The sequence below is a fragment of the Panthera tigris genome, chromosome D3, assembly GCF_018350195.1.
Source record: "Panthera tigris isolate Pti1 chromosome D3, P.tigris_Pti1_mat1.1, whole genome shotgun sequence".
NCBI lineage: Eukaryota > Metazoa > Chordata > Mammalia > Carnivora > Felidae > Panthera > Panthera tigris.
The window spans coordinates 43,121,628-43,143,778 of NC_056671.1; the positions used below are offsets into that span (position 1 = coordinate 43,121,628).

The window sequence follows — 22,151 nt, forward strand, 5'->3', positions numbered from 1 at the left end:
TGATATCAGTACATGACCTATGCTCTTTGTGTACTGGAAATATTTTTTTTTTTTAATTTTTTTTTTCAACGTTTATTGATTTTTGGGACAGAGAGAGACAGAGCATGAACGGGGGAGGGACAGAGAGAGAGGGAGACACAGAATCGGAAACAGGCTCCAGGCTCTGAGCCATCAGCCCAGAGCCTGACGCGGGGCTCGAACTCACGGACCGTGAGATCGTGACCTGGCTGAAGTCGGACGCTTAACCGACTGCGCCACCCAGGCACCCCCTGGAAATATTTTTAAAAAATAACTTTCTCATTAAAAAGTGCCAGCCAAAGTTCTGACATTTAAAAGAATATCTTTTAGGGATGCCTGAGTGACTCAGTTGGTTAAGCATCTGGCTTTTGATTTCGGCTCAAGGCATGATCTCATGGTTTGTGAGTTTGAACCCCACATCAGGCTTTGCACTGACAGCGTGGAGCATGCTTGGGATCCTCTGTCTTCTCTCTCTCTCTCTCTCAAAATAAAGAAATAAACTTAAAAAAAAGAATGTCATTTATTCTGAGATTAAGTTATTTCCACTTTTAAAAATCCTTATGTGTTCTTATATTATGGTAAATGACTTAAAAAAACACCCAGTTGGCAATCCTTGGTGGATCTCCAAATGCTTGACATTTCCCTGCCTTGTAAAATTCAAACACCTGAGCTAGTGCAACCACCTTTACCTCTCTGAGGTGTAGCAGCTGTGGGTAAACAACTCATTCTCTCTAAGCCTCGGCTATCTTCTCCATACGTGAGTATAATAGTATCTACTTCGTGCATTAAATGAGATGCCTGTAAAGTGCTTGACACAGAGTAAGCCATCAAAAAGTGTTGGCTGTAATTACTATTTACATATGAGGAAACTAAAGCAGAAAGGGGCTCTGGCCTAGATTTTTCTCTGCTTTGAATTTGTGAAGTGTTAAAGTAGCCTGGTGTACTGTAGAATAATTTAAGAAATGGAATTTGTCCCTGGGCCTGAGTGGTTTATGTCCTCTGGGTCAGGAGAGGTTATCTAATACCTGTATTGCAAACTCATAAATACTTAAGTATTTATCTTCCAGAGATATGGGGTGTGTTGTGTGCTGATTCTTAGGTGCCTTCTTAACAGAATGTGCTATTTTGCACTTCTTGGTGGTACTGCTTCCTGTGCCCTCACGGCTTGCTGAACTCAGCAATTCAGCTGTGTTCAGCACTTAGCAGAGTGAGTCTTCCTAATCAGAAGTAGGATATATTCATGAAGTCCCCAAGTCTGTTAGAGGTAAAGGATTCCACTGTGATTTCTTTTTTTTTTTTAATCGGCCTTTTAGGAAAAGTGGAGTGCTCAAGGCTGGGTGGTACTTACAAGTTGCTTGCTTGTCTAGGCACTCATCAAGTTTCCAGAAGCCCCGGGGCTATGGGCTCACAGCCCAGCTCCGGCTGACCCCACCACTTCCTAAGCATACTTTTCCTCTCCTTTCCCCATTATCTGCTGAGCTCCCTCGAGTGCCTGTGTCAGACCACTCCACTCTTTCGCTGCTCTGGCTCCTTTTCCTGCACCCCCAGCAGTTAGAAGACTGCCCACTGCATCACCCAGAAGACTGAAAACAAATGCACCCTTAACCCCATCTCCCCCCATTAGTCTCCAGACCAACCCTCTCGTCTTTCTTTCCCTTTATCCTGTAAGTCCTATCCTCCCAAACTAATCTATTCTGTGTCCCCATTCCCACCCCTTTTGACTCCCAAGGCCCCCATTCTTCTCCCCTCCCTCTCCATCCAGTATTTTCTTCTTTAGTCTCTTTTTCCAGTGGTTCCTTTTCTGTCCCACAAAGACAGGGATTCCCATTTTGGAATCACCTTTCCTTGACCCTAACACCTCTACTTCCTTCTTTGTCTGCTCCTTTCCCACTACACGCTAAATTACTGGTTCATTCCTGTTGGCCTCTGACCTTTACATTTACTTCCTCCTTCATCTGTAATCAACTTTTGTCTCCTTCCTTCTCTTGGGATTGACGTTATTTCTGCTTCCAGGGTCCTTACCCCTGGTCTGCGTGTCATGTTGTCTGCTGAGCCTCCTCTTCCTGCCATCATTCTGCCCCCGGCTGGCTTCTGCTGCTTCCTGTACTGATCCCCTTCTTCCCTCTGCAAAGCTCAGGCTTCAAGGCTGCTCCCTGCTCCCTTCCCTCCACTCCCCCTCCACCCCTGTCTCATTGCACACTCCCAGTAAGACACCCCCCCCCCGCCCCGTGTTGACGGGTTCAGTGCCCCCTTGTAGGCCAATGATTCCCGATCTCATTTCTGGATCTCCCCTCTCCAGAACCCAGTGGTCAAACCAGGGTGTCACCAATCCTGAAACACACTTCAGTCTTTCCCTTTTCTTTTCTTTTCTTTTCTTTTCTTTAAAAAAATATTTTTTATTTGCAAGAGAAGAGAGTGCAAGTGGGAGAAGGGGCAGAGAGGGAGAGAGAGAGAGAGAGAGAGAGAGAGAGAGAGAGAGAGAGAGAGAGAGAATCCTAAGCAGGCTCTGCACCATTAGCTCAGAGCCCAGTACAGGGCTTCAACTCATGAACCGTGAGATCACAAACCTGAGCTGAAACCAAGAGTGGGACACTTACCCAACTGAGCCACCCAGGCACCCCAGTCTTTCCCTTTTTTGTCTCTTCACTGCCACTGTCACGCAAGTATTCTCTCCCGACTTGCAGGTCCTTCGTGCCCTCCCCCACTGCTGCAAAGCTCCCCATCCTCAACCTGCTGACTCAAGGTTCTATTTTCATCATAAAGCCTCCTCCAGCCTTGAGTGCATTCAGCTGATGGTGCTCTCTGCCTGGCTTCCTTAGTCTGCATTTCTCCCAGAGGCTTATGTCCTGCCTCATGTTAGTAGAGTTTGTGTAACCCTGGCTTCTAAACTGTAACTTTCTTAAGGGCATACATGTCTGTGCCAGGTCAGCGCTCTGCACAGTCTCTGATACACAGCTCAGCAACCCTTCACACCCAGTGCCCCCCTCCGCACTAGGCTTTGATGCCAGACAAAGACCTCCTGTCCACTGTGTGTGCCTTCTCCCCTTCCCTGAATATGGGGATTTCAATTCTGCCTCTTTAAACTCAAGTTTCCTCATCTGTCAGGGATAATAGCACCTACTTTATAATATTGTTGTGAGGATTAAGTTAAGTGGCTTTTAAAACAGTGTGCCAGAACAACAAATGTTCTGTAATAATAACAATAATAATAATAATAAAAACAGTAATAAATTGTCATCGTCCAGTCTTCAGTAGTTGCACCGTGCATTCCTTTTTGATGCATTTGGATCTTCTGCCTGGCTTTGGGGGTCTCCATTATCTGCCCCCCTCACCCCCTATGCAGGCTTGTCTCCATTCACTTGCCACCCAGTGCCTCAGGGGCCTTGTACTCCTCTGTCTCCCAGGTTTTGGGGTTTCGTATTGCTCCCCCTTGCCCACATGCCTTCATCTGTCCCTTTGTCCATCCCATTGTCTTCATTCCCTGCTTCCCCTCCTCTTTCCCTCTTGCCCTTCTGTGGTACTTCTGGCTGACCACGTATTAGCACCTTACCTTGTACTGTCCTAGAACTGCCCTCGCCTGGTTCTTGTGTGTTGGCTTCTTCTCCTCACTCTGTGAGAGATTTCTAGAGACAGACTGATTTTTTTCACCTCTGCATCTCCCATATTGACAAGTAGTGTTGAGTTTCATAATAGTCTGTCAGTAAACACTTATCAAAATACCATTGTTAGTAGAAAGTTAAAAAACAAAGAACAGGCTAATTTGTTTTGAAGTTTTATTCTTTGTTTTCCCCCAGTGATTTCCTTGACCTGTGCCATTGTCTTTTCAGCCCTGCTGCAAATTGCAACAAAGATAAGCTCAATTTTCTGTGAGGCTTTCTGAAACCTTGGCTGCTTCCATTTGCAGCTACTTGTGGGGCTCAGTCAGTTGAGTGTCTGCCTCTTGATTTCAGCTGCGGTCATGATCTCAGGGTCTTGGATTGAGCCCCACATTGGTATGGAGGCTGCTCAAGATTCTCTTCCTCTTTCTCCCCCTTTGACCCTCTCCCCCACTTATGCTCTCTCAAAAAAAACAAAACAAAACTAAACTAAACGAAAAAAACAACCCCAAGCAAATCAAAACAAAAACCTTGTGAATATAGCTCTGCTCAGACAGTTGAGAGAAGTAGTTTAGGTGAAAACTCTGGATTAAACTCTAAGCTGATCATCAGAAAACTCCGGATTAAAATCTAAGCTGATCATTGCAAGTTTGCAATTTGTCTAATTGCACACTGACACTAAAAATGGACATGTTGCCCTTGTTAAAATAATATGGATCTTTCAGAAGGACTTTCCCTTTGTCCATTTAGAACTCCTGCAGAAAATGGGGTACACCAAGGGGTCTATCGAATTGGAGCTCGTCTTGCATGTCCCCTGTTGCATTTTTAAAAAGTTTTTTGTTTATTTTTGAGAGAGATAGAGTGAGCAGGGGAGGGGCAGAGAGAGGGAGACACAGAATCTGAAGCAGGCTCCACGCTCTGAGTTGTCAGCACAGAGCCCGACATGGAGCTTGAACTCACAAACCGTGAGATCATTCATGACCTGAGCCAAGGTCAGATGCTTAACCGACTGAGCTGCCCAGGCACCCCTCCTGTTGCATTTTCTATTCTTATGTGATGTTCTGAGGTGTACGTTTGGATTCCTCACATTTGCCTTGTGGGACGGGGTGCATTTTTCCTGCAGCACACAGACCCTGATTATTCGGCTGCGTATGTTGTCTTAGAGACCGATGCGGAAGACGGGCTCAAAGGGTATGGAATTACCTTCACTCTGGGAAAAGGCACGGAAGTTGGTGAGTTGACCCTTCTCTTAAGTTTCCAGAATGCTTAATTTGCACTTAGATTCCAGTGGTGACCTTACTTTTCTCTGTATGTACATTGCTCAAGGTGAGTAAAAACAGTGTTTCATAGTTTGTTTCATTGGGAGAAAAGGTGGCAGAACTTGGCCCTTCTCCTTGCAGTCATCGATGGACTGCGGGAATATCTGTGAATCTCAGCCTGTTTCTCTGTCTGAGCTAGGCCTGGGGGCGGGGGGTGATGGTGGCTGAGGGACACCAGAAGGACCAACGGGCATTCATGTGGAGAGGCTTATTGTGATGTGCACAGTGAGCCCCTCGTTCTTCAAAGTACTTCACACCAAGTGGTTTCAAGTTCACTGCTTTTCATGGCAGAAGGGCCTCTGGCTGCCTGGGTTCGGAGCTGTCATCTGGGGAAAGCTGGTTGTGCAGGAGGCACATTGAGCCACGAGTGAAGTCATTCTCTCAGAGCTGGAGAGAGCTCAGTGGTGGTCTTGAGGCCCCTCACATTTTAGAAATAAAGAAACAGAGACCCAGACAGCTGCTCAGCTAGCCCCACAGAACTCCTGACTGCCTAAAGTGCTTTCTTTCCACATTTAAATACCAGTTGTTTGTTTGATTTTTTTTTTTGAAGTACATAATCCACACACAAGGTACAAAATTCAAGAAGTAAAAAAAGATGACCTTTGCCAGTCAATTTCCATGGATCATTAGGATCTGAAACCAAATTATGATAGTTGATGAGTGAGGATCTAGGAAGGAAACAGATTCTCTAACTTTGGTGGTGATACGACAGCTCTTCCATGGGTACTTGCACTGTCGGCTCTCCCTACATGTAAAGTGGAAGACTTGCCCCACTGAAAGATTCTAATATTGTCAAGCAGATGAAAGGAGTGTGTGTGTGTGTGTGTGTGTGTGTGTGTGTGTGTGTGTAGGAAGGACAAGGGAACCTTTCTTGAACTTTAACAGAAACGATTGTGCAGTGAGGACAGTTCTTAACTTTTATTTTGTTTTATTTTTATTATTTTTTAAGTAGGCCCCATGTCCAGCATGGAGCCCAACATGAGGCTTGAACTCCTGACCCTGAGATAAAAACCTGAGCAGAGATCAAGAGTCTGACACTTAAACTGACTGAACCACCCAGCTGCCCCTAGAAGGACACTTTTTTAAAACTTGGTGCAAGTTAGGGGTGCCTAGGGGCTCACTCGGTTAAGTGTTCATCTCAGGTCATGATCTCGCATTTCACATTTTGTGAATTAGATTCTTGCCCTGGGCTCTGTCTTGACAGCTCAGAGCCTGGAGCCTGCAGCCTGCTTTGGATTCTTTGTCTTCCTCTCTCTCTCTGCCCCTCCCCCACTCATGCTTGAGCGCTCAAGCTCTCTCTCTCTCTCTCAAAAAGAAGTAAACATTAAAAAAAAAATAAAAGACTTGGTACAAGTTAAACAGAGAGAGGGTTAGTTCATTTTCCAGGAGGGCTGTGGGCAGCTTCAGAACAGAGGCGAGGCTTTGAGATTCGTCTTGAAGGGTAGCTAGGACTTTGCCAGGTAGCAGGAGACTCAGCAATGATTTCCTGTCCCCCTCCCCATTAAGTCAACCATTTGCTGTTAATGTTTTTCCAAAGGCAGTGACCGCTGGCCACGATAGGTTTGTGAGCTGTGTGTCAGCTTTGCCTGCAACTTTAATGGTCTCTGGTGTAAGTTGAGTGCTTTATGAAGCTGCCTTCTCCATATTGCAGACCATATAGGGTGGCCCCCAAAGGTTACGTAAAACTCAGCAAGCTTACAAAATATGTTATGGGATGGACCATTGGAACCACTCTGGTAATAGCCGAGACTTTGAACTTTGCTGACTGGGGCACACAGTATGGGGACCCTGCACGTGTTTTGTGCTCACTGGGACTTGATATAGGAGATAGGAGGCTCCCCCTCTCTGGTTGCTGAGCTCTGTGCTTTGGGCCTTCATGGACCTCTGCCTCCTCCATTCCCATCCCCTCCCAGCTGTCCTGATGGACATCTCAGCCAGGGGAGATGCCATCTCTCTATGTCTATAATAAATGCTTCTTTTGCGGTGATGTAGTTGGCTTCCGGAGCCTTTTTCAGACCACAATATGACAGAACCCATTTTAACTTTATGGGCTTTTTAAAGTTTATTTATTTATTTAGAGAGAGGGAGAAAGGGGAGAGTTCACAAGAGAGGGGGAAGGGCAGAGAGAGAGAAAGAGAATTCCAAGGCTTTCTGCCAGCGCAGAGCCCCAACACAGGGCTCCAGCTCCTGAACTGTGTGCGAGATGACGACCTGAACCAAAATCAAGAGTCGGACGCTTGATCGACTGAGCCACCCAGGTGCCCCCGTTTTAGCTTTAAACTTGCTCCCTATTTCAGGTGATTCATCGCAGTCTCACTGAATGTGTTACATGGCATTTGCATTCAAGTTGAAAAAACATTCAAACATTCCATTAGCACATCACGGTCCTCCTGCACTTTTACCAGCTTACTTACCTGTGCATTCTTTTATGATTAGAAAAAGAGAAAAAATAGTGCTTTCCTCATTACTGTGAAGATAGTGCTTGTTTGCGTGTGTGAGAGAGACAGGAAGGGAGGGTTACAGTTATTTTTTTAATGTATAGAAGACACCAATATAGTTCTTAAAAAAATAGAAGAAAAAAAGATGAAGAAACAAGAATTTCTAAAGAGACAGAAAACAGCCATAAGGGTTCACACCAGCCCTCAGGCTCAGACACCCATGGTCATCCATCGGCCTTACTGACTTGTCCTTTCTGTGCCAGAGGGTGGCAGGGAGTTAGTCAGCAAGACGTGCCTTCAGTGACCAGTTTTTTCCAGATGAATTTCCCACCCATGGCATCAAAGCAAACCTGAGGCAGACTGTCCTGTACACTGGATGACCACCACTACCGAGATTTCTGTCGAATGCACCCAATTTTAGTTACCTTCTTGCAGTGCCCTCCTTTTGAGCAAGGAAAATCTGTGCTATAGATGAATACATTAGTGCTGCTTATGCAACTCTTAGAGCTGTGAAAGGTGAGCTCATCCTCAACTTTGTTAAGGGCATTTTCCATGTGGGGCAAACCAGAGGTATGCTTCATCAGTGGTTTCTAGCAGCTGTCTCATCAACGAGATGGAGGTTTTAACTAGATGATGGTATATACCTCTTTGTGAGTTGCTGACTGGCTCTTCAGATGTCTTTAATCCTAGAGCACCAACCATCAAGGTGTGAGAAGGATTCTGTCTTCTCACAGTTCTAGGGAATGCATATCTGAACTGGAATGATTCTATAGCCCTTAACAGAAGCCCTAGAGAACATGCAATGGTTGCTCCAGCCCTAATGCTACATTTGAGAGCAGGTGTGCATTCATGTATGAACACTGTTCCACATAGAAGCCGGGCGCATCCTGACAGCTTCTTTCAGATATGTCAGAGGTCTTTCTCCTAGGATCTGGAGGATAGTAAAACTGCACCAGTAGTTAGTAGAACAGCTATCCTATGAAATGACCTGAGTAATAATCACAGAAATGGCAACACCAAACAACAAATTTATCAAAAAAAATTTATAACAAATTAATTGCTTTGGGGCTAGATGATTTGATTATTTTGGTCATTTATGTGTACTAATTGTTTTCTAGCATGACTGAAGGGTAGAAGGGTCTTTCCAATTCAATCTGTTACTTATTCTTCATCTGAAATAATACAATAAAGCCTTTTTAAGTAAAATACGAAAAAAAAAAAGGATGGTAATTCTGAGCCAAATTAAATTTGACCTTCAAATTACTTAAGAAAACACATAGTGGGGTGCCTGGGTAGCTCAGTAGGTTAAACATCTGACTCTTGATTCAGCTCAGGTCATGGTCAAACAGTTCATGAGATCTAGCCCCATGTTGAGCTCTGAGCTGATAGCCCGGAGCCTGCTTGGGATTTCACACTCCCCGTCTCTCTGACCCTCTCCTGCTCATACTCATTCTCAAAATAAATAAACTTAAAGCATAGTATATCATAAATCAATAGGAAAAAATTAAATCTTTAAGAAAAGTGTTTTCATGTACTTTAACATTTTACTGTTAAGTATTGTTTATTTCAAATTCGTTTCATCTTTAGTAGTGTGTTATAGTGTGACTTCAAGATATTTTCTATGCTTGACAATAATTGGAAAGTACCTCTTTTTTTTTACTTTTATTTTTTTTAACTTTAGAGAAAGAGCATGCCAGAGGGGCAGAGAGAGAGAGAGAGAGAGTTTCTCATCCAAGCAGGCCCCAAGCTCAGCACAGAACCTGATGCCAGAGCTCAATCCCAGGACCCTGGGATCATGACCTGAGCCAAAATCAAGAGTTAGATGCTTAACCAACTGAGCCACTCAGGCGCTTCCCCCCACTGCTTTTTTTTTTTTTAATTTGATAAATCAGTCTCTTTATTCCTTAGGAACAATGAAATAGAGAAGTTTGATTTTGAAAATGACTGGACACTTTATAAAGTGAACAAGAAAATATATTGGGAATAGGATTTAAATTTTCATATCAAAAAATAAAATAAACTTTCATACCTATGGCTCAGTTTTTCAAATGGCAACCATTCAAAATGTGTTTGCTCTACTCAGATATTAAGCTCAGTGTATGGATTAACAGCTGTATTATATATGTGGTATTATTTATGACAAACCCAAAAGACATATTTGAGGCAGTATTTAAAAACATGTACCTTTAGGGGCACCTGGGTGGCTCAGTCAGCTCAGGTCATTATTCTTACGGTTTGTGGGATCGAGCCCAGCGTCAAGCTCTGTGCTGGCAGTGGGGAGCCTGCTTGAGATTCTCTCTCTCTCCCTCTCTCTGCCCCTCCACTGCTCTCACTCACTCTGTCTCTCTCTGTCTCTCTCTCTGTCTCTCTCTCAAAATAAATGAACTTTAAAAACAAAACAAAACATGTGCCTTTTGTATTAAAATTTCTTTCATAAAATCCCACAGTAGTTGTGGTGTTTTCACGTCTTAATTTATTGGCATCATACCAAGACATACCCAAGAATTGAATCCTTATTTAATAGTTGCCTGTGCTGTGAATGCCCTCGCCCACCATGTGGTTAACAAGGACCTCGGGGACATCGTTGGTGACTTCAGAGGCTTCTACAGGCAGCTCACCAGTGATGGGCAGCTCAGATGGGTAAAGGACCTAATTTTTAAAATGTTCCTACAAGTAATATTACTAAGGTCTAAGATGTGCTTTGATTGCAACAAATGTGAAAACAGAGACAGGCTTACAATTTTAAGGTAAAACACTATTAAATTAGGGCTTCAGCCATTTAGACAATCAGTGTTTTGAGGTAATTGATATTCCTTTCTGTAAGACTTGAATCTGGATATATTTGGATCCTGAGAGCTATCTCTGCCCTATGGACCTCATCTCTACTCCTTGAATGGAAGAAGTGTTCTAGACACTCTAGAAGATAAAGTACTGAATGGGCATCCTTTCTGGGTCAGAGGTAATGTGGGTGGCATTAGAGTTGGGGGAGGAAGTTATTAAAGCCAGAAACATAAGAGAAGAGCAAAGTTAAAAAGATGGAGACCGGAGCACTTTTACATGTATAGGTCTATATTTTGAGCCCTAAGTTCAAGGCATGAGAAGAGTGAGGCTCTAGAGAAAGGATTCTGTCACAGTAAGATCAGTCCAATAACTGGGACCTTGCCCTTGTCTCCCAACATCAGCTCTATTTTTTATTAACTCTGCTCAGTTTCTCATCTATGCACATAGAAAGGCACAGGGAAGGCATTCTGTGTTGCCTTGGATTTCATTTTTAACTTTCTGCAAAGCAAGTTGAACTTACTTTTAAAGGCATTCCCTTGAAGAAGTCCCCACTGGCCAAATCTGGGACAATTCAAGGATCAAAATAAATTTGTTAGTAATGGCTTATAGCTCATTGAATAACATAAGAATCCATGAGTTCATTCAGGTAGTAAACAAGCAGCTAGGGAAAGCCTGTCATTATAATAGAACAGAAGAACGTAAAAGGAATGATAACGTTTGACAATCACTGTATTGCAAACATTGTAGCCATAGCTCATTGAGGCAAGAATGATCAATGGATGCCCCAGTTTGGGGACAATAGTAATCTTACACTGTGAGGTTACCATTTTCCCTAAGTAAGAGCCCAGTGGACACTGACTTACCTAAGTGCTAAAAGATAATAGCCCTAATAAAAAACCAAAAGGACATTATTGCTTACTTAGAATTTGTGCCAAAAAAGTATGACCTGAATCCCAGTCTGAGGAACACTGTTACAAGTCAACCAGCCCATGTGCTTTAAAAATGTCAACAGCATCTTGACAGCATTCTTAAAGAACAGCATTCTTAAAAAAATAAGAAAAACGTTTCCAGATAAAGGGGGACTGAAGAGACAGAACAACCAAATGCAATGTTAATAAAATAAAGTACGTTATTGAGACAATTGGCAGAATTTGATTATGGACTGTTTTAGGCAATAGTATTCTTATCAATGTTATATTCCCTGAATCTGATCATTGTACTGTGGTTATGTGAGAAAATGTCCTTGTTTTTATGACCTACACACAGAAGTATTTAGGGTTCCAGGAGCATGATATTTGCAACTTAAATGGTTCAGTAAAATCAATTGTGTATATATATTATGTGTGTGTGTGCACACACACACAATATATATATATATATATATATATATATATATATATATATATATATATATAATATTTGTCTGTATATACATACACAGAAAGAGAGTTGGGGGTAATATACAGGAGTTTTTTGTACTGTTCTTGCAACTTTTCTATAGGTTAGAAACTATTAAAAAAAAAAAAAAAACATGGGGCACCTGGGTGTCTCAGTCAGTTGAGCACCTGACTCTTGATTTTGGCTCTGGTCATGATCCCATGATTGTGAGATCGGGCTTCATGCTCAGCGTGGAGCCTGCTTGGGATTCTCTCTCAATCCCTCTGCTCCTCTCCCCACCCTGCCCCCAACCTCTAAAATTTAAAAAAAAAAAAAAAAAAAAGTTTTTTATAGTATATTAAAAAAGCTTAACCTCTTTGTGAGCTTTTATTGATGGCTTTTAACTCTTGAAATGTGTCCCTGGCTAGGAGACCTAACTATCTCTTTCATGTCTAAGAATTGCTGGTGTATTTTGCTTCCTAACCAGATTGGTCCTGAGAAAGGTGTTGTGCATCTGGCGACCGCGGCTGTTCTCAACGCTGTGTGGGACCTGTGGGCCAAGCAGGAGGGAAAGGTAACTCACTGGAGGAGCACTTGCAGGAGCTCTGTGGAATAATCCAACACGTGGCAGAGGACTAAATAGTTCCTCTACGAGCAGCCTTCTAAAGACCAAAGACGCAGGCCTCCAAAAGCAATGTGGAAATTTGTTTGATGTGTTTTCTCCGTGGCAGTAGTTAGGAAACCATAGGAGTAGGTTAGAAAGGGCTGAGAAAGAAATGCGAGAGCAGCAGAGGTGAGGAGTCAGGAGGCAGCATTAGAGATCCGGGTGTGCCCATGGGCTGGTGGGCAGGTGTTTGAAAGTGAGAGTTTGAGTTTACTTTCAGGGGAAAAAGTGGGCACTTTACACATGATTTAAAATTCTTTTTTTTTCCCCAAGCCTCTGTGGAAGTTACTTGTTGACATGGTAAGTAAATTCTTTAACATTATAACGTTAAACAATTATAATAGTGTTGCAGTATAAATGAGATGGATTTCGTGGATTACTTGCCTTTTGTAAAGCAGCAAATATATTCAGAATTGTCTGTGGATCGCCATAGTGATGGTAAAGTAAAACCCCAGTAAACCCTAATATTTATTTTCTGGTATTTGAGGTAACAGCTGGGTGTGCCCACACACAGTGGTCCATGGGAAGCACTGAGTTTGGGTCCTGCCTCCCCCACTGTGGAGGCTTCACATGTAATGCAAATTCTCTGAGCCTCTGTTTCCCAATTATGAAAAGGGGATAATCATCACTTCTCTGAGAACCTCATAGAATTGGTTGAAAGACCAAATGATAAAAGTGTTTCACAAACTCTGAAGAGCAAGATGTTATTATTAAGATGTCATCTGGTCACTTTGAATTTAGAGTGTTGTGGTCTCCATTATCTGATTCCGGAAGAGAAGGAGCCAAACGCTGAAGATAGGTACCTCTGTGTTTCCTTCTTCCTTGTCCTGTTTGTGGCAGGGAAGAGTGCCTGCCAGGGGAGGAGGAAAAAAAGCTGGGCAATGGGCAAGTTAAGGAGGGTGACCTTCAGACCCAGGCAGACCTGGCTTTGAATGTGGGCTCCTCTACTTTCTGGCAGGTTGACCTGAGGCATGTCACTTAATCTCTTTGAGCATCAGCTGCCTTAGGGTGATGTCTTATGTGGTCACTAAAATCCTGGTAGCCAGCAGATGAAGGCCCTGTTATTATTTGACATCACCATTTGGGAAAAACAAAGAACACCTTGGCTTTGAAGACTGTTGGTCAGCAGACATCGTCTCTTCTCTGGGAGAAAGTAAAGACAGGTGGATATCACACCATCGACATGGTTGCAGGTGGCCTGGGGGCCCCATCTGAAGGGGAAGGACATGAGCCACCCTCTAGGCTTAAGGTTAGGCTTTCAGGGGGTGTAGGAGGCGACTCTCCAAACTGAATGAGTTGAGAGGCACCAGAGAGGTGTGACTTCATTCTTATGGATTCTATTTCCTGTTTCAGTAGTGGCCGATAGTCTTAAAAGAGGCAGAACCTCAGCGTTGAGTTTTTTTTACAATTTTTTAAAATGTTTATTTTGAGAGAGAGAGAGTGCATGTGCAGGTGACTGAGCGAGGGGCGGGGGGGTGGGGGGAGAGAGAGAGAGAGTGAGAGAATCCCAGGCAAGCTCCATGCCCATTGCAGAACCCATCACAAGGCTCGATCACACAACCGAGAGATCATGACCTGAGCCGAAATCAAGAGTAGGACACTTAACTGACTGAGCCACCCAGGTGCCCTGAGCTTTTACAATTTTTGACAGACTAGTGGAGGACTGTTGGTCAGAGTAAAACCTGAGAGGGAGTGAAGCTACTGGTTGCTTCCCAACTGTTAGACTGAGATGGGGAGGGGTCTCAACCAGAGGCCCAGCTGAGATGTTGGCCTTGCCAGTGTGGCCAGAGCAGTGAGCATGGGGCAGGAAGAGGCGGGGAGAGAACAGCCAGTGATGGTTCAGGGTGGCCTCCCATGTTTAATCCATTCTGTACCTGTTGGTGAAGTGAATTACCCAATTTGACAAGAGAAAAAATTGACCACAGTCATGCTGCTAATAAATAGTGGGCATAGGGTTGACCCGGGGAGCCTGGCTCTGATACCAGCCTTCTTTCCTCTCCTGCTGAGCTGCACCAGTATCCCAGTCAGCCCTGATGTGTAGAGCAATGATGTCTAGAGAGATACCAGGCGCTCATCTATCCACTTACTCATGCTGAGTGCTTGCCTCATGCCGGATCCTCTTTCCAGAAGCCATGTTAGTTGGGATGGTTGGAGCCTAGGTGTCAGGAGAGGGAAGGGACGGGGAGGGAGGAGGGGGTTGCAGCGGGAGCACCTGAGGATGTCTTTGGGAGTCAGCCCTGACCCTCTGAAGGGCTCTACACCAAGGAATGACAGCATCAAACAATTTAACACAAATCCCAAAGGTCCTTTCCTGGAAAGGGTAATCCCATGTATCAGTGTAAGCACATCCTTAGAAACATAAGCCATTTGTGAATTGATTTGGGCCTTTCCCCTCTCCTGTCACACTGCCAGGACCCCAGGATGCTGTTATCCTGCATAGATTTCAGGTACATCACAGACGTCCTGACTGAGGAGGAAGCCTATGGTGAGTCATACTCAAGTGACAGAACTGAAGTTTCCTGGTACCACTGATGTGGCATACCATACCTACCATATAGCATGCATGCTTAGTTGTCTAAAAAAGTGATGATACTTTTTTGTTTTTCCCCAGGAATACTGCAGAAAGGTCAAATTGGCAAAAAAGAGAGAGGTGGGTGGTGAGGAAATTTCCTTCATTGTTTTTGCTGTCACTGTCCTTTTGAATGTCCCTTTCGTCTGGGGGTTCATATCGTCTTCCCAAATGCCTCGTGCCCAGCAGCCAGGCCCTCTGATGGGCGGTTGCGTCTGGATGTGTCCTGGGTGTGACAGGAAGACCTGGGGTAGTTTGACAGCCTTGGTATTTGCATGATTGTGAATGTGACCAAAGGCTGGGTTTGGGGCTGGGTGCATGTGAAAGGCAGGGTCAGAAGGAGAACTGCTGGATTCTCTGGGGGCAGCAGTTTAGCTACAGGCAATTCTAATCCTGAAGGTCCCTGGAAAGCACAAATGTTGACAAGCTCTGTGTTTCCACAGAAAGGCAAATGCTGATGCATGGCTACCCTGCCTACACGACATCATGCGCCTGGCTGGGGTACTCGGATGACACGCTGAAGCAGGTGGGCATCCGAAGCTGGTTTTGTAGACAGGTTTTATATTCCTGGCTTTCTGGAGTTTTCTTGTTAGCCCTTCTAGATCATTGTGGATCCAAGGCCTCATTCTGAAAGCACTTCTACTGGAGCAAAAGTAAAGCCACTCATATTGTGGGCATGGGACTCTGTGACCTTGTATGTCCCACCATGGGTTCTGGAAGGGGACAGTCCGGGATTTGACCCCAGGCAGAGACAGCAGTGTAGTGTCGTGCAGTGTTACTCCTAACCATGCTGAGCCTCGGTTTCCTCACTGTGAAATGGGGAAATAATACGGGTCTTGTGGGTAGTTTGGAGGCTCCAGATAAAAGCTGTGAGTTGTGTGACGCTTGTGGCCCCGTGGCTGGTACTTGGCTGCAGTCAGTGCGAGGTTGATCCCACTGCACTGTACCTGCAGCTGAGAGAAAGACTAGCTTCTGTTTGTTACCCTCACATCCATTAGTTCTCTGGATGCTGCAGGATATCCTAGCTTTAACAAGAGGGATATCAATGCTCCATTGCCCTTTGAGGAGTGTGAACAATTAAAGACATTGTTCCCATAGAGATGAGGAAAGAAAGTCATCCTATGGGTACAAAGAGTTATGGTCTGTTGGCTAAACTGTGCTCTTAATGCATCAACACATAGCTGTTCCTCCGGTTCCCGCTGCTGCCGTAAGTGCATATGAAACCAGATCAGGGACAACTGGGGTCCTCATTAGACCAAGGGGAGCTCTGCGGTGTGTGATGCTGGCTGTGCTCCTCTCCCCGCAGCTCTGCACCGAGGCCCTGCAGGACGGCTGGACCAGGTAACTTGTTTGCGTGGTAACAAGCTTCACTGCCCCAGTTAGCAGCATGATGGGCCAGGAACAAAAGGCACCAGGGCGGCCCAGATTCGTCCAGGAGCAGTCTCACATGGAGGATACATAGGAGAAGTCTCACTGTAGACCAGGCTTTCTCCAAAGATGAGATGTGAGTCCTAATCACAACCCTAAGACCTTGGAGAAACAGACCTTGGAGATCATCAATTTCAAACACCAGTCCAGAATAGAAATCAACTCTTGAAAAAAAAAATTTTTTTTTAAGTTTACTTATTTATTTTGAGAGGGGGGAGGGAGAGAGAGAATCCTAAGCACACTCTGTACCATCAACACAGAGCCTGATATGGAGCTTGAATCCACGAAATGTGAGACCATGACCTGGGCTGAAACCAAGACCTGGATGCTCAACCCACTGAGCCACCCAGGCGCCCGAGAAGTCCACTCTTTTGCTATCAGTAATAAGCATTGACTCAGCTTCCACTTGAAAACCTGCAGAGGCAGTGAGCCTAACTTGCAAGGAGCTTTTGCATTGTTTGAGGGCTCCATGTGTTAGAAAGAGTCCCAAAATGTATCGAGTCCTTCACTTTCTTGTAACTTCCAGCTACTGGTTCCAGTTCTCTGCAGAGTCTCCAAGCATCTCCTCTTCCCCTGGAGTGGTGGCCCTTCTCCTCCCCAGGCTGCTTCTCTCCAGACCAACTGTTGGCGCTTCTCTGCTTGTCTCTGCTGGGCAGATATGGACCCCTGGGCATCCTAGGGTTTTCCTCTGGATACATTGTGGCTGTCAGTGGTCCCAAAACCTAACATAATGCAGGACATAGAGGGACCATCATCTCGTGATGTGGTCACCATGAGTCTACCAGTTTAGCGCACAGTGGCACATTCTGTAATAGGTTCCTGGGCTCCCTGCGTGACTCTCAGTCTGGCCACGGGCCCCCTGCTGCTGCCAGTGTGGTCTGGAGCAGGAGCATCAGCATTTCCTGAGAGCTTGTCAGAAATGGCAGTCCAGCCTCTTCCCAGACCGGCTGCTCAGGAATCTGCATTTTAACAAGATCCCGTGTCAAAGGGTGACTTGTGTGCACGCTAAAGTTTGGGAGGCACTGAATTCTTGTTAACTCCTCAGCTAAATGAAGGGTCGGGAAGTGAGAATTTGAACAAGGCAGCATGAAGCATTGGAAAGAGGCTTGGGATATGATGGATTTGGAATCAGCCTCTTGCCTTTTCCCCTCATCCCCTACAGGTACTTGCTGTGTGATAATGGGCAAATGGCCCAACCTGTCTGAACCTTATTTTCTTTCTCTATAAAATGGGAATAATATTAACTCGTGATTCTCCTCAAAGTTGCGGTATCTGAAAAGGATCAGCACAATGGGAGTCATAGCAGGCGCTCAGGAAGTGCCGGCACCTTCCCTCTTTCTGCATACCTAGGGAAGGCTGACCTTTCACTGCATTGATTCAGGATGAAGCCCTTGTATAAACCTCTGCACAGCTGGAGGTATTTTATCAGTCATACTCTTTTTTTTTTTTTAATTTTTTTTAATGTTTATTTTTGAGAGAGCACGTGCAAGCAGGGTAGGGGCAGAGAGAGAGGGAAACACAGAATCTGAGGCAGGCTCCAGGCTCTGAGCTGTCAGCACAGAGCTGGATGCAGGGCTCGAACCCTCAAACTGTGAGATCATGAACTAAGCCAAAGCCGGATGCTTAACCGACTGAGCCACCCAGGCACCCCTATCAATCATACTCTTTATGTTCAGGATGTGACAGGCACTTCTCTTTAATTCCAATTCTGGCTTTTGTTCTTAATTCCTTGTCATGGCACAGTAAAAACTCAGTGTTATTAAAAATCTGACTGCTCTCCTAGTTCTTAGACTTTGGGTCAGCGGGTGGTTTAGCCTTATTGCCCTGATACATTTGCCAGATTATTTTCAAGTGACTTGTCTGGGACTGACCAGGAAAGGGCAAAAGGTTATTAGAAGATATGACCTGTGAATTATTGACAGAGGCAGCTGCTTCTGCAGAAAATCCACGTGTCTTTGTCACGTCAGGACACGTCCAAACTACCAAACCGCATTTATTTTACAGGTTTAAGGTAAAAGTGGGTGCTGATCTCCAGGATGACATCCGTAGGTGCCGACTCATCAGAAACATGATTGGACCCGAGAAGACGTTGGTAAATGTCCTCCCCTACCGTTGAGAAGCCTTGCGTGAAGCCTGTGTCTTGGGCCAAAATGCAACTCATTTCAAGCAAGGATTAAGGACTGTTGGGAATTTTATTTTATTTTTTAGAGTTTATTTATTTTGAAACAGAGAGAGAGCATGCTGAAGGGGCAGAGAAAGAGGGAGAGAGGGAGAATCCCAAGCAGGCTCCACACCATCAGCACAGAGCCAGATGTGGGACTTCAACCATGAGATGATGACCTGACCCAAAGTCAGATGCTTACGCAACTGAGCCACCCAGGTGCCCCAAAGAACACTGGGAATTTTAAAGCTGAGTGAGAGAGGAAGTACAGATTTGTGTGAGCTGATAGTTTAAAATGTCTGTTCTGCAGAACTGCTCGCGTAAGATCAGGCTTAGGGATTATTCCTGCTTGCTGGCACAGAAGCGCCTGAGCAAGCAGGTCTCCCCTTGGAGCCCCAGTGTGCCATTCTTTGACTCCCCCGAAAAAATACGTCCCGCCTGGTCCATCAGGTCGGCCAGTCTCAGGGAGCCAATGTTGAAGAGATGCCAGACTTTGCTGAGATAAATGTAAGGATCAGTCATTCCTGACTATTTTTATAAGAGATTTCTTATTACATGTAAAATATTTTTATAAAGTCACAGGATGTTTTTGTGGAGTTTGGGAGGCATGTTTCCTAAGTTAACTAAAATAGGAATTGGGTCCTTGACCTAGGATAAGAAGTATCACTATTTATACATGAGTTAATGCTACTTTTAAGGGGCCATCCTTCTCCAAGTAATTTGTGGTACAATTGATTCTAGGTGTCCTATCATCTGGTTTTCATAGTGCCCCCTGTGGAAACTCTTACCACTCAGCACTTTCTACTAGAGATACCCACCTCCGTGTCTGTCTTCTCAAAGCGTGATAATGTCAGGGTTGGGGAGGCCCTGTCTTAGTCTCTGCATACCCAGCACCTGACTTCCAGGCAGGATCTCCACATGCAGAGAGCCAGGGCCTGGGAGTTAAAGAGGCCTGGATGTGAACTAGCTATTTACATGGCTAATTGTTCTTGGCAAGTTCCTTAACTTCTCTGCATGTCAGTTTTCTTTTCTGTAAACTGAGTTAATATGAACTGCGTCATAAAATACCCAGTTGAGTAGGTGCTTCATAAATGGTAGAGTTTGGGTTATTTATTATTGTGCCAGACTTATAGTTGGCAATAGTCAATAAATGACTAGTGAACAAATTTAGAATTGACGATGAATGACTCAGAATGTGATAAAGTAGTTTCCAGAACAATGAATACTGCAAGACAGGTGTACTTCCAAGCCCTAAATGCAGATCGGGCCAGAGCTCCAGGGCCAGCAAGCACTTCTCCTGAGCCTAGCCCAGGACACTTCCAGACATCACAGTGGCTCTGTGAGTTGCATTTCCTCTAGAAGACGCATCTAGAACTACAGTGCCTGTCTTGGTGGCTGTTCTTTGGCTCCTTTTGTAACGGCTGCATGCTGATCCTCCACAGAGGAGATGTCAGGCTCCCTCTGGAAGTCTTGCTCAGCAGTTGGTGGCACTGAGTGACAGCATTTCCTCCCTCAGAGCTGCAGTCCTGTCACAAGTCAGTACCAGGCAGACCTCATGGTGAAAGATCTCTCTCTCTCTCTCTCTCTCTGCAGATGATGGATGCCAACCAGCGCTGGGATGTGCCCGAGGCAATAGAGTGGATGTCAAAGCTGGCTGAGTTCAAGCCACTGTGGATTGAAGAACCCACCTCCCCTGATGACATTCTGGGACATGCCACCATTTCCAAGGTAGAAAAGCCGCTCGTGCCTCTGTCACTACTGCCATGTATTTTTGTTTGTGGGTTTGGTCTGACAGATCCCAAGATCCCGTTGCTTCTTCCCTTTTACATTTTTACATATTTTAGAGACAGTACATTGCTAAAAGTTGAAAGGCTGCCAACAAACCAAAGGTTAATAGACATGGCTCCAGACTTTGTAAATATAGAAATCTGACTGATACTAAAATATTTTACTCCCCCAGAACGAAACAAAAGTGCAGATTCCTCTGGTGGACTCAAAATACAAGGTTTACTTAGCTAATGCCTAGGTCAGGCCTGTCCAGGAGAAGGCTACCTGGAGCCCTCGCACCAACACACTTCCTGCACCGATCCACCCGGCTTCCCTTCCTCTTAGGTTTAGGGACACCCTGATATGTCAGAGCATCTGAGAACATCCTTTCTCTCAGGGGGTGTCTCCCTTTAGGCAGGTGTCCAGCACGGATATATATAAAGCCAGAATGCCAGGTAGTTAATTTATAAGGAGAACTCCCAACTTCTGGGAGCACTAGAGTTTTGTATCCTCTGACCAGAGCAAGCTCCACAAGGAGCCACGTTAAACCAGAGGCTGTTGGGTGAGTGAAAAATCAGGACAGGAACTGGTGGTGCGATTTAAATATGAGATGGTGTCAGTCCAGTGTGGCCCCGAGCATCTCCCCACAGTGCATGGATGTGCCTGCTTCTGGCACCAGGCATGTTGAGTCTTAAGCCTCACCCCTCCCCTGGCAGTGCCTGCCTGCCCAGCCCCGGTCAGCACTCACCCCTACTCCCCTTTTACGTTTTCCTCTGATAACCCTTCCTCCCCAACATTGGGTTCGTAGGTTCGCTTGCTTTACAGTCCATTCCTGCCTGCCTGGGAGATTTTTTCCCCCTGGTGTGACTTTGCATTGCTATACTCTCCCCTAATCTGAAAATTGTCACTGTGAGGACAGTCAGTTCCAAGTTCTGGGAAAGATACCTCAGTGTGTCCTACATGAAGTCATAGGTCCTACTGGAGCCATTCTGCTCCATTTCTCTCAGTAAATGAACATATGAGCTTCTTATGTGGGACACTCCACAGAAGCCTGTGTTTGAGGGATGCCCTCCCACTCTCCCCACTTTCACAGCCTAGCTGGAGAGAAGAAGGTAAGACATGGGGGCATGCTGGGTGGGGCCCTGAGCACTGAGGACAGTAGAAAGAAGGTCACTGAAGGGAGAGACAGGCGTGGGCTGGGATGGTGGAGTGGCCTTGTGGAGGTAAGACAAGAGCTGACCCTGAGGAAAGCTGTACTGCAGGTGGGGGAGACATGAGCAGCAGTCGTGGGGTGACCGTGTTGATTTAAACAGAACTGAAAGCTGAGGAGGAGTCCAGTGACAGGCCATGGTTCGAGAAACAAGACGTTTGCCTCAGGGTTCTTATGGGGGTAGCCATGCCCTAGTGCTGCCCGCTTGCCTACACAGGGACTCGCTGCCCACCTGGAGGGTCTCCTCAGAAGCTCTTCTGGGTTTCAGCCATCTGAGGTCTTGTTTACATGGGGAAGGCCATCCACTCAGGAGGCATCCCATGAAGTGGGTGCAGACAGACCAAGGCCGGGGAAGCCACAGAAACAGCAGGCCCTGGAGATCCCCAGCACAGGGGCTGTGGGGAAGATGGGTCCATGGGGCCAGACAGCAGGTCCGTCTGTGCAGAAGATGTGGCCCAACACAGTGAGCCACCATAGTGTCTTGAAGGAGAGAATAGGATTAAGGAAGATTTCACTGGGAAAAAACATGTAGGATGGATTGAGACACGGGGTACAGGGCAGGTGTGGAACAGACAGAAAGAAACTGGAGGCAGAGAGCAGAGCTAGGAGGCTTTCCCAGTAACCTAGGAGGCCAGGTGGTGAAGGGAGAGGGCAGCTAGAATAGAGCAGGTTCAGGAAATGATTAAAAGGAAGAAATAAACATTGGTACCTATTTAGTGTCAGAAACATATTCTTTAAAATGGTAGAGTGAATGACTTTCCCCCTTCTCTACTACTTTTCCCCACTCTGTTTTTTTTTGTTTTGAGATAAAGAACTGAGAACA

At 45.4% G+C, this 22,151-nt stretch overlaps 1 protein-coding gene across 4 annotated transcripts in view; it reads left to right on the forward strand.

Annotated features, from left to right (window-relative positions):
* Positions 1-22,151, forward strand: part of ENOSF1 (enolase superfamily member 1) — a 29,974-nt gene that overhangs the window by 1,086 nt on the left and 6,737 nt on the right. Inside the window, exons 2-11 of one of the 4 annotated variants that reach the window (XM_042962261.1) lie at positions 4,738-4,846; positions 9,896-10,011; positions 12,017-12,103; positions 12,467-12,493; positions 14,606-14,678; positions 14,805-14,843; positions 15,206-15,288; positions 16,069-16,103; positions 18,195-18,282; positions 19,945-20,079. In XM_042962261.1, the coding sequence (XP_042818195.1) occupies positions 4,738-4,846; positions 9,896-10,011; positions 12,017-12,103; positions 12,467-12,493; positions 14,606-14,678; positions 14,805-14,843; positions 15,206-15,288; positions 16,069-16,103; positions 18,195-18,282; positions 19,945-20,079 (792 nt within the window). Of the gene's footprint in view, positions 1-4,737; positions 4,847-9,895; positions 10,012-12,016; positions 12,104-12,466; positions 12,494-12,971; positions 12,993-13,073; positions 13,357-14,605; positions 14,679-14,804; positions 14,844-15,205; positions 15,289-16,068; positions 16,104-18,194; positions 18,283-19,944; positions 20,080-22,151 lie in introns of those variants that run through there. The other 3 variants (XM_042962262.1, XM_042962264.1, XM_042962263.1) reach the window with 3 other exon arrangements.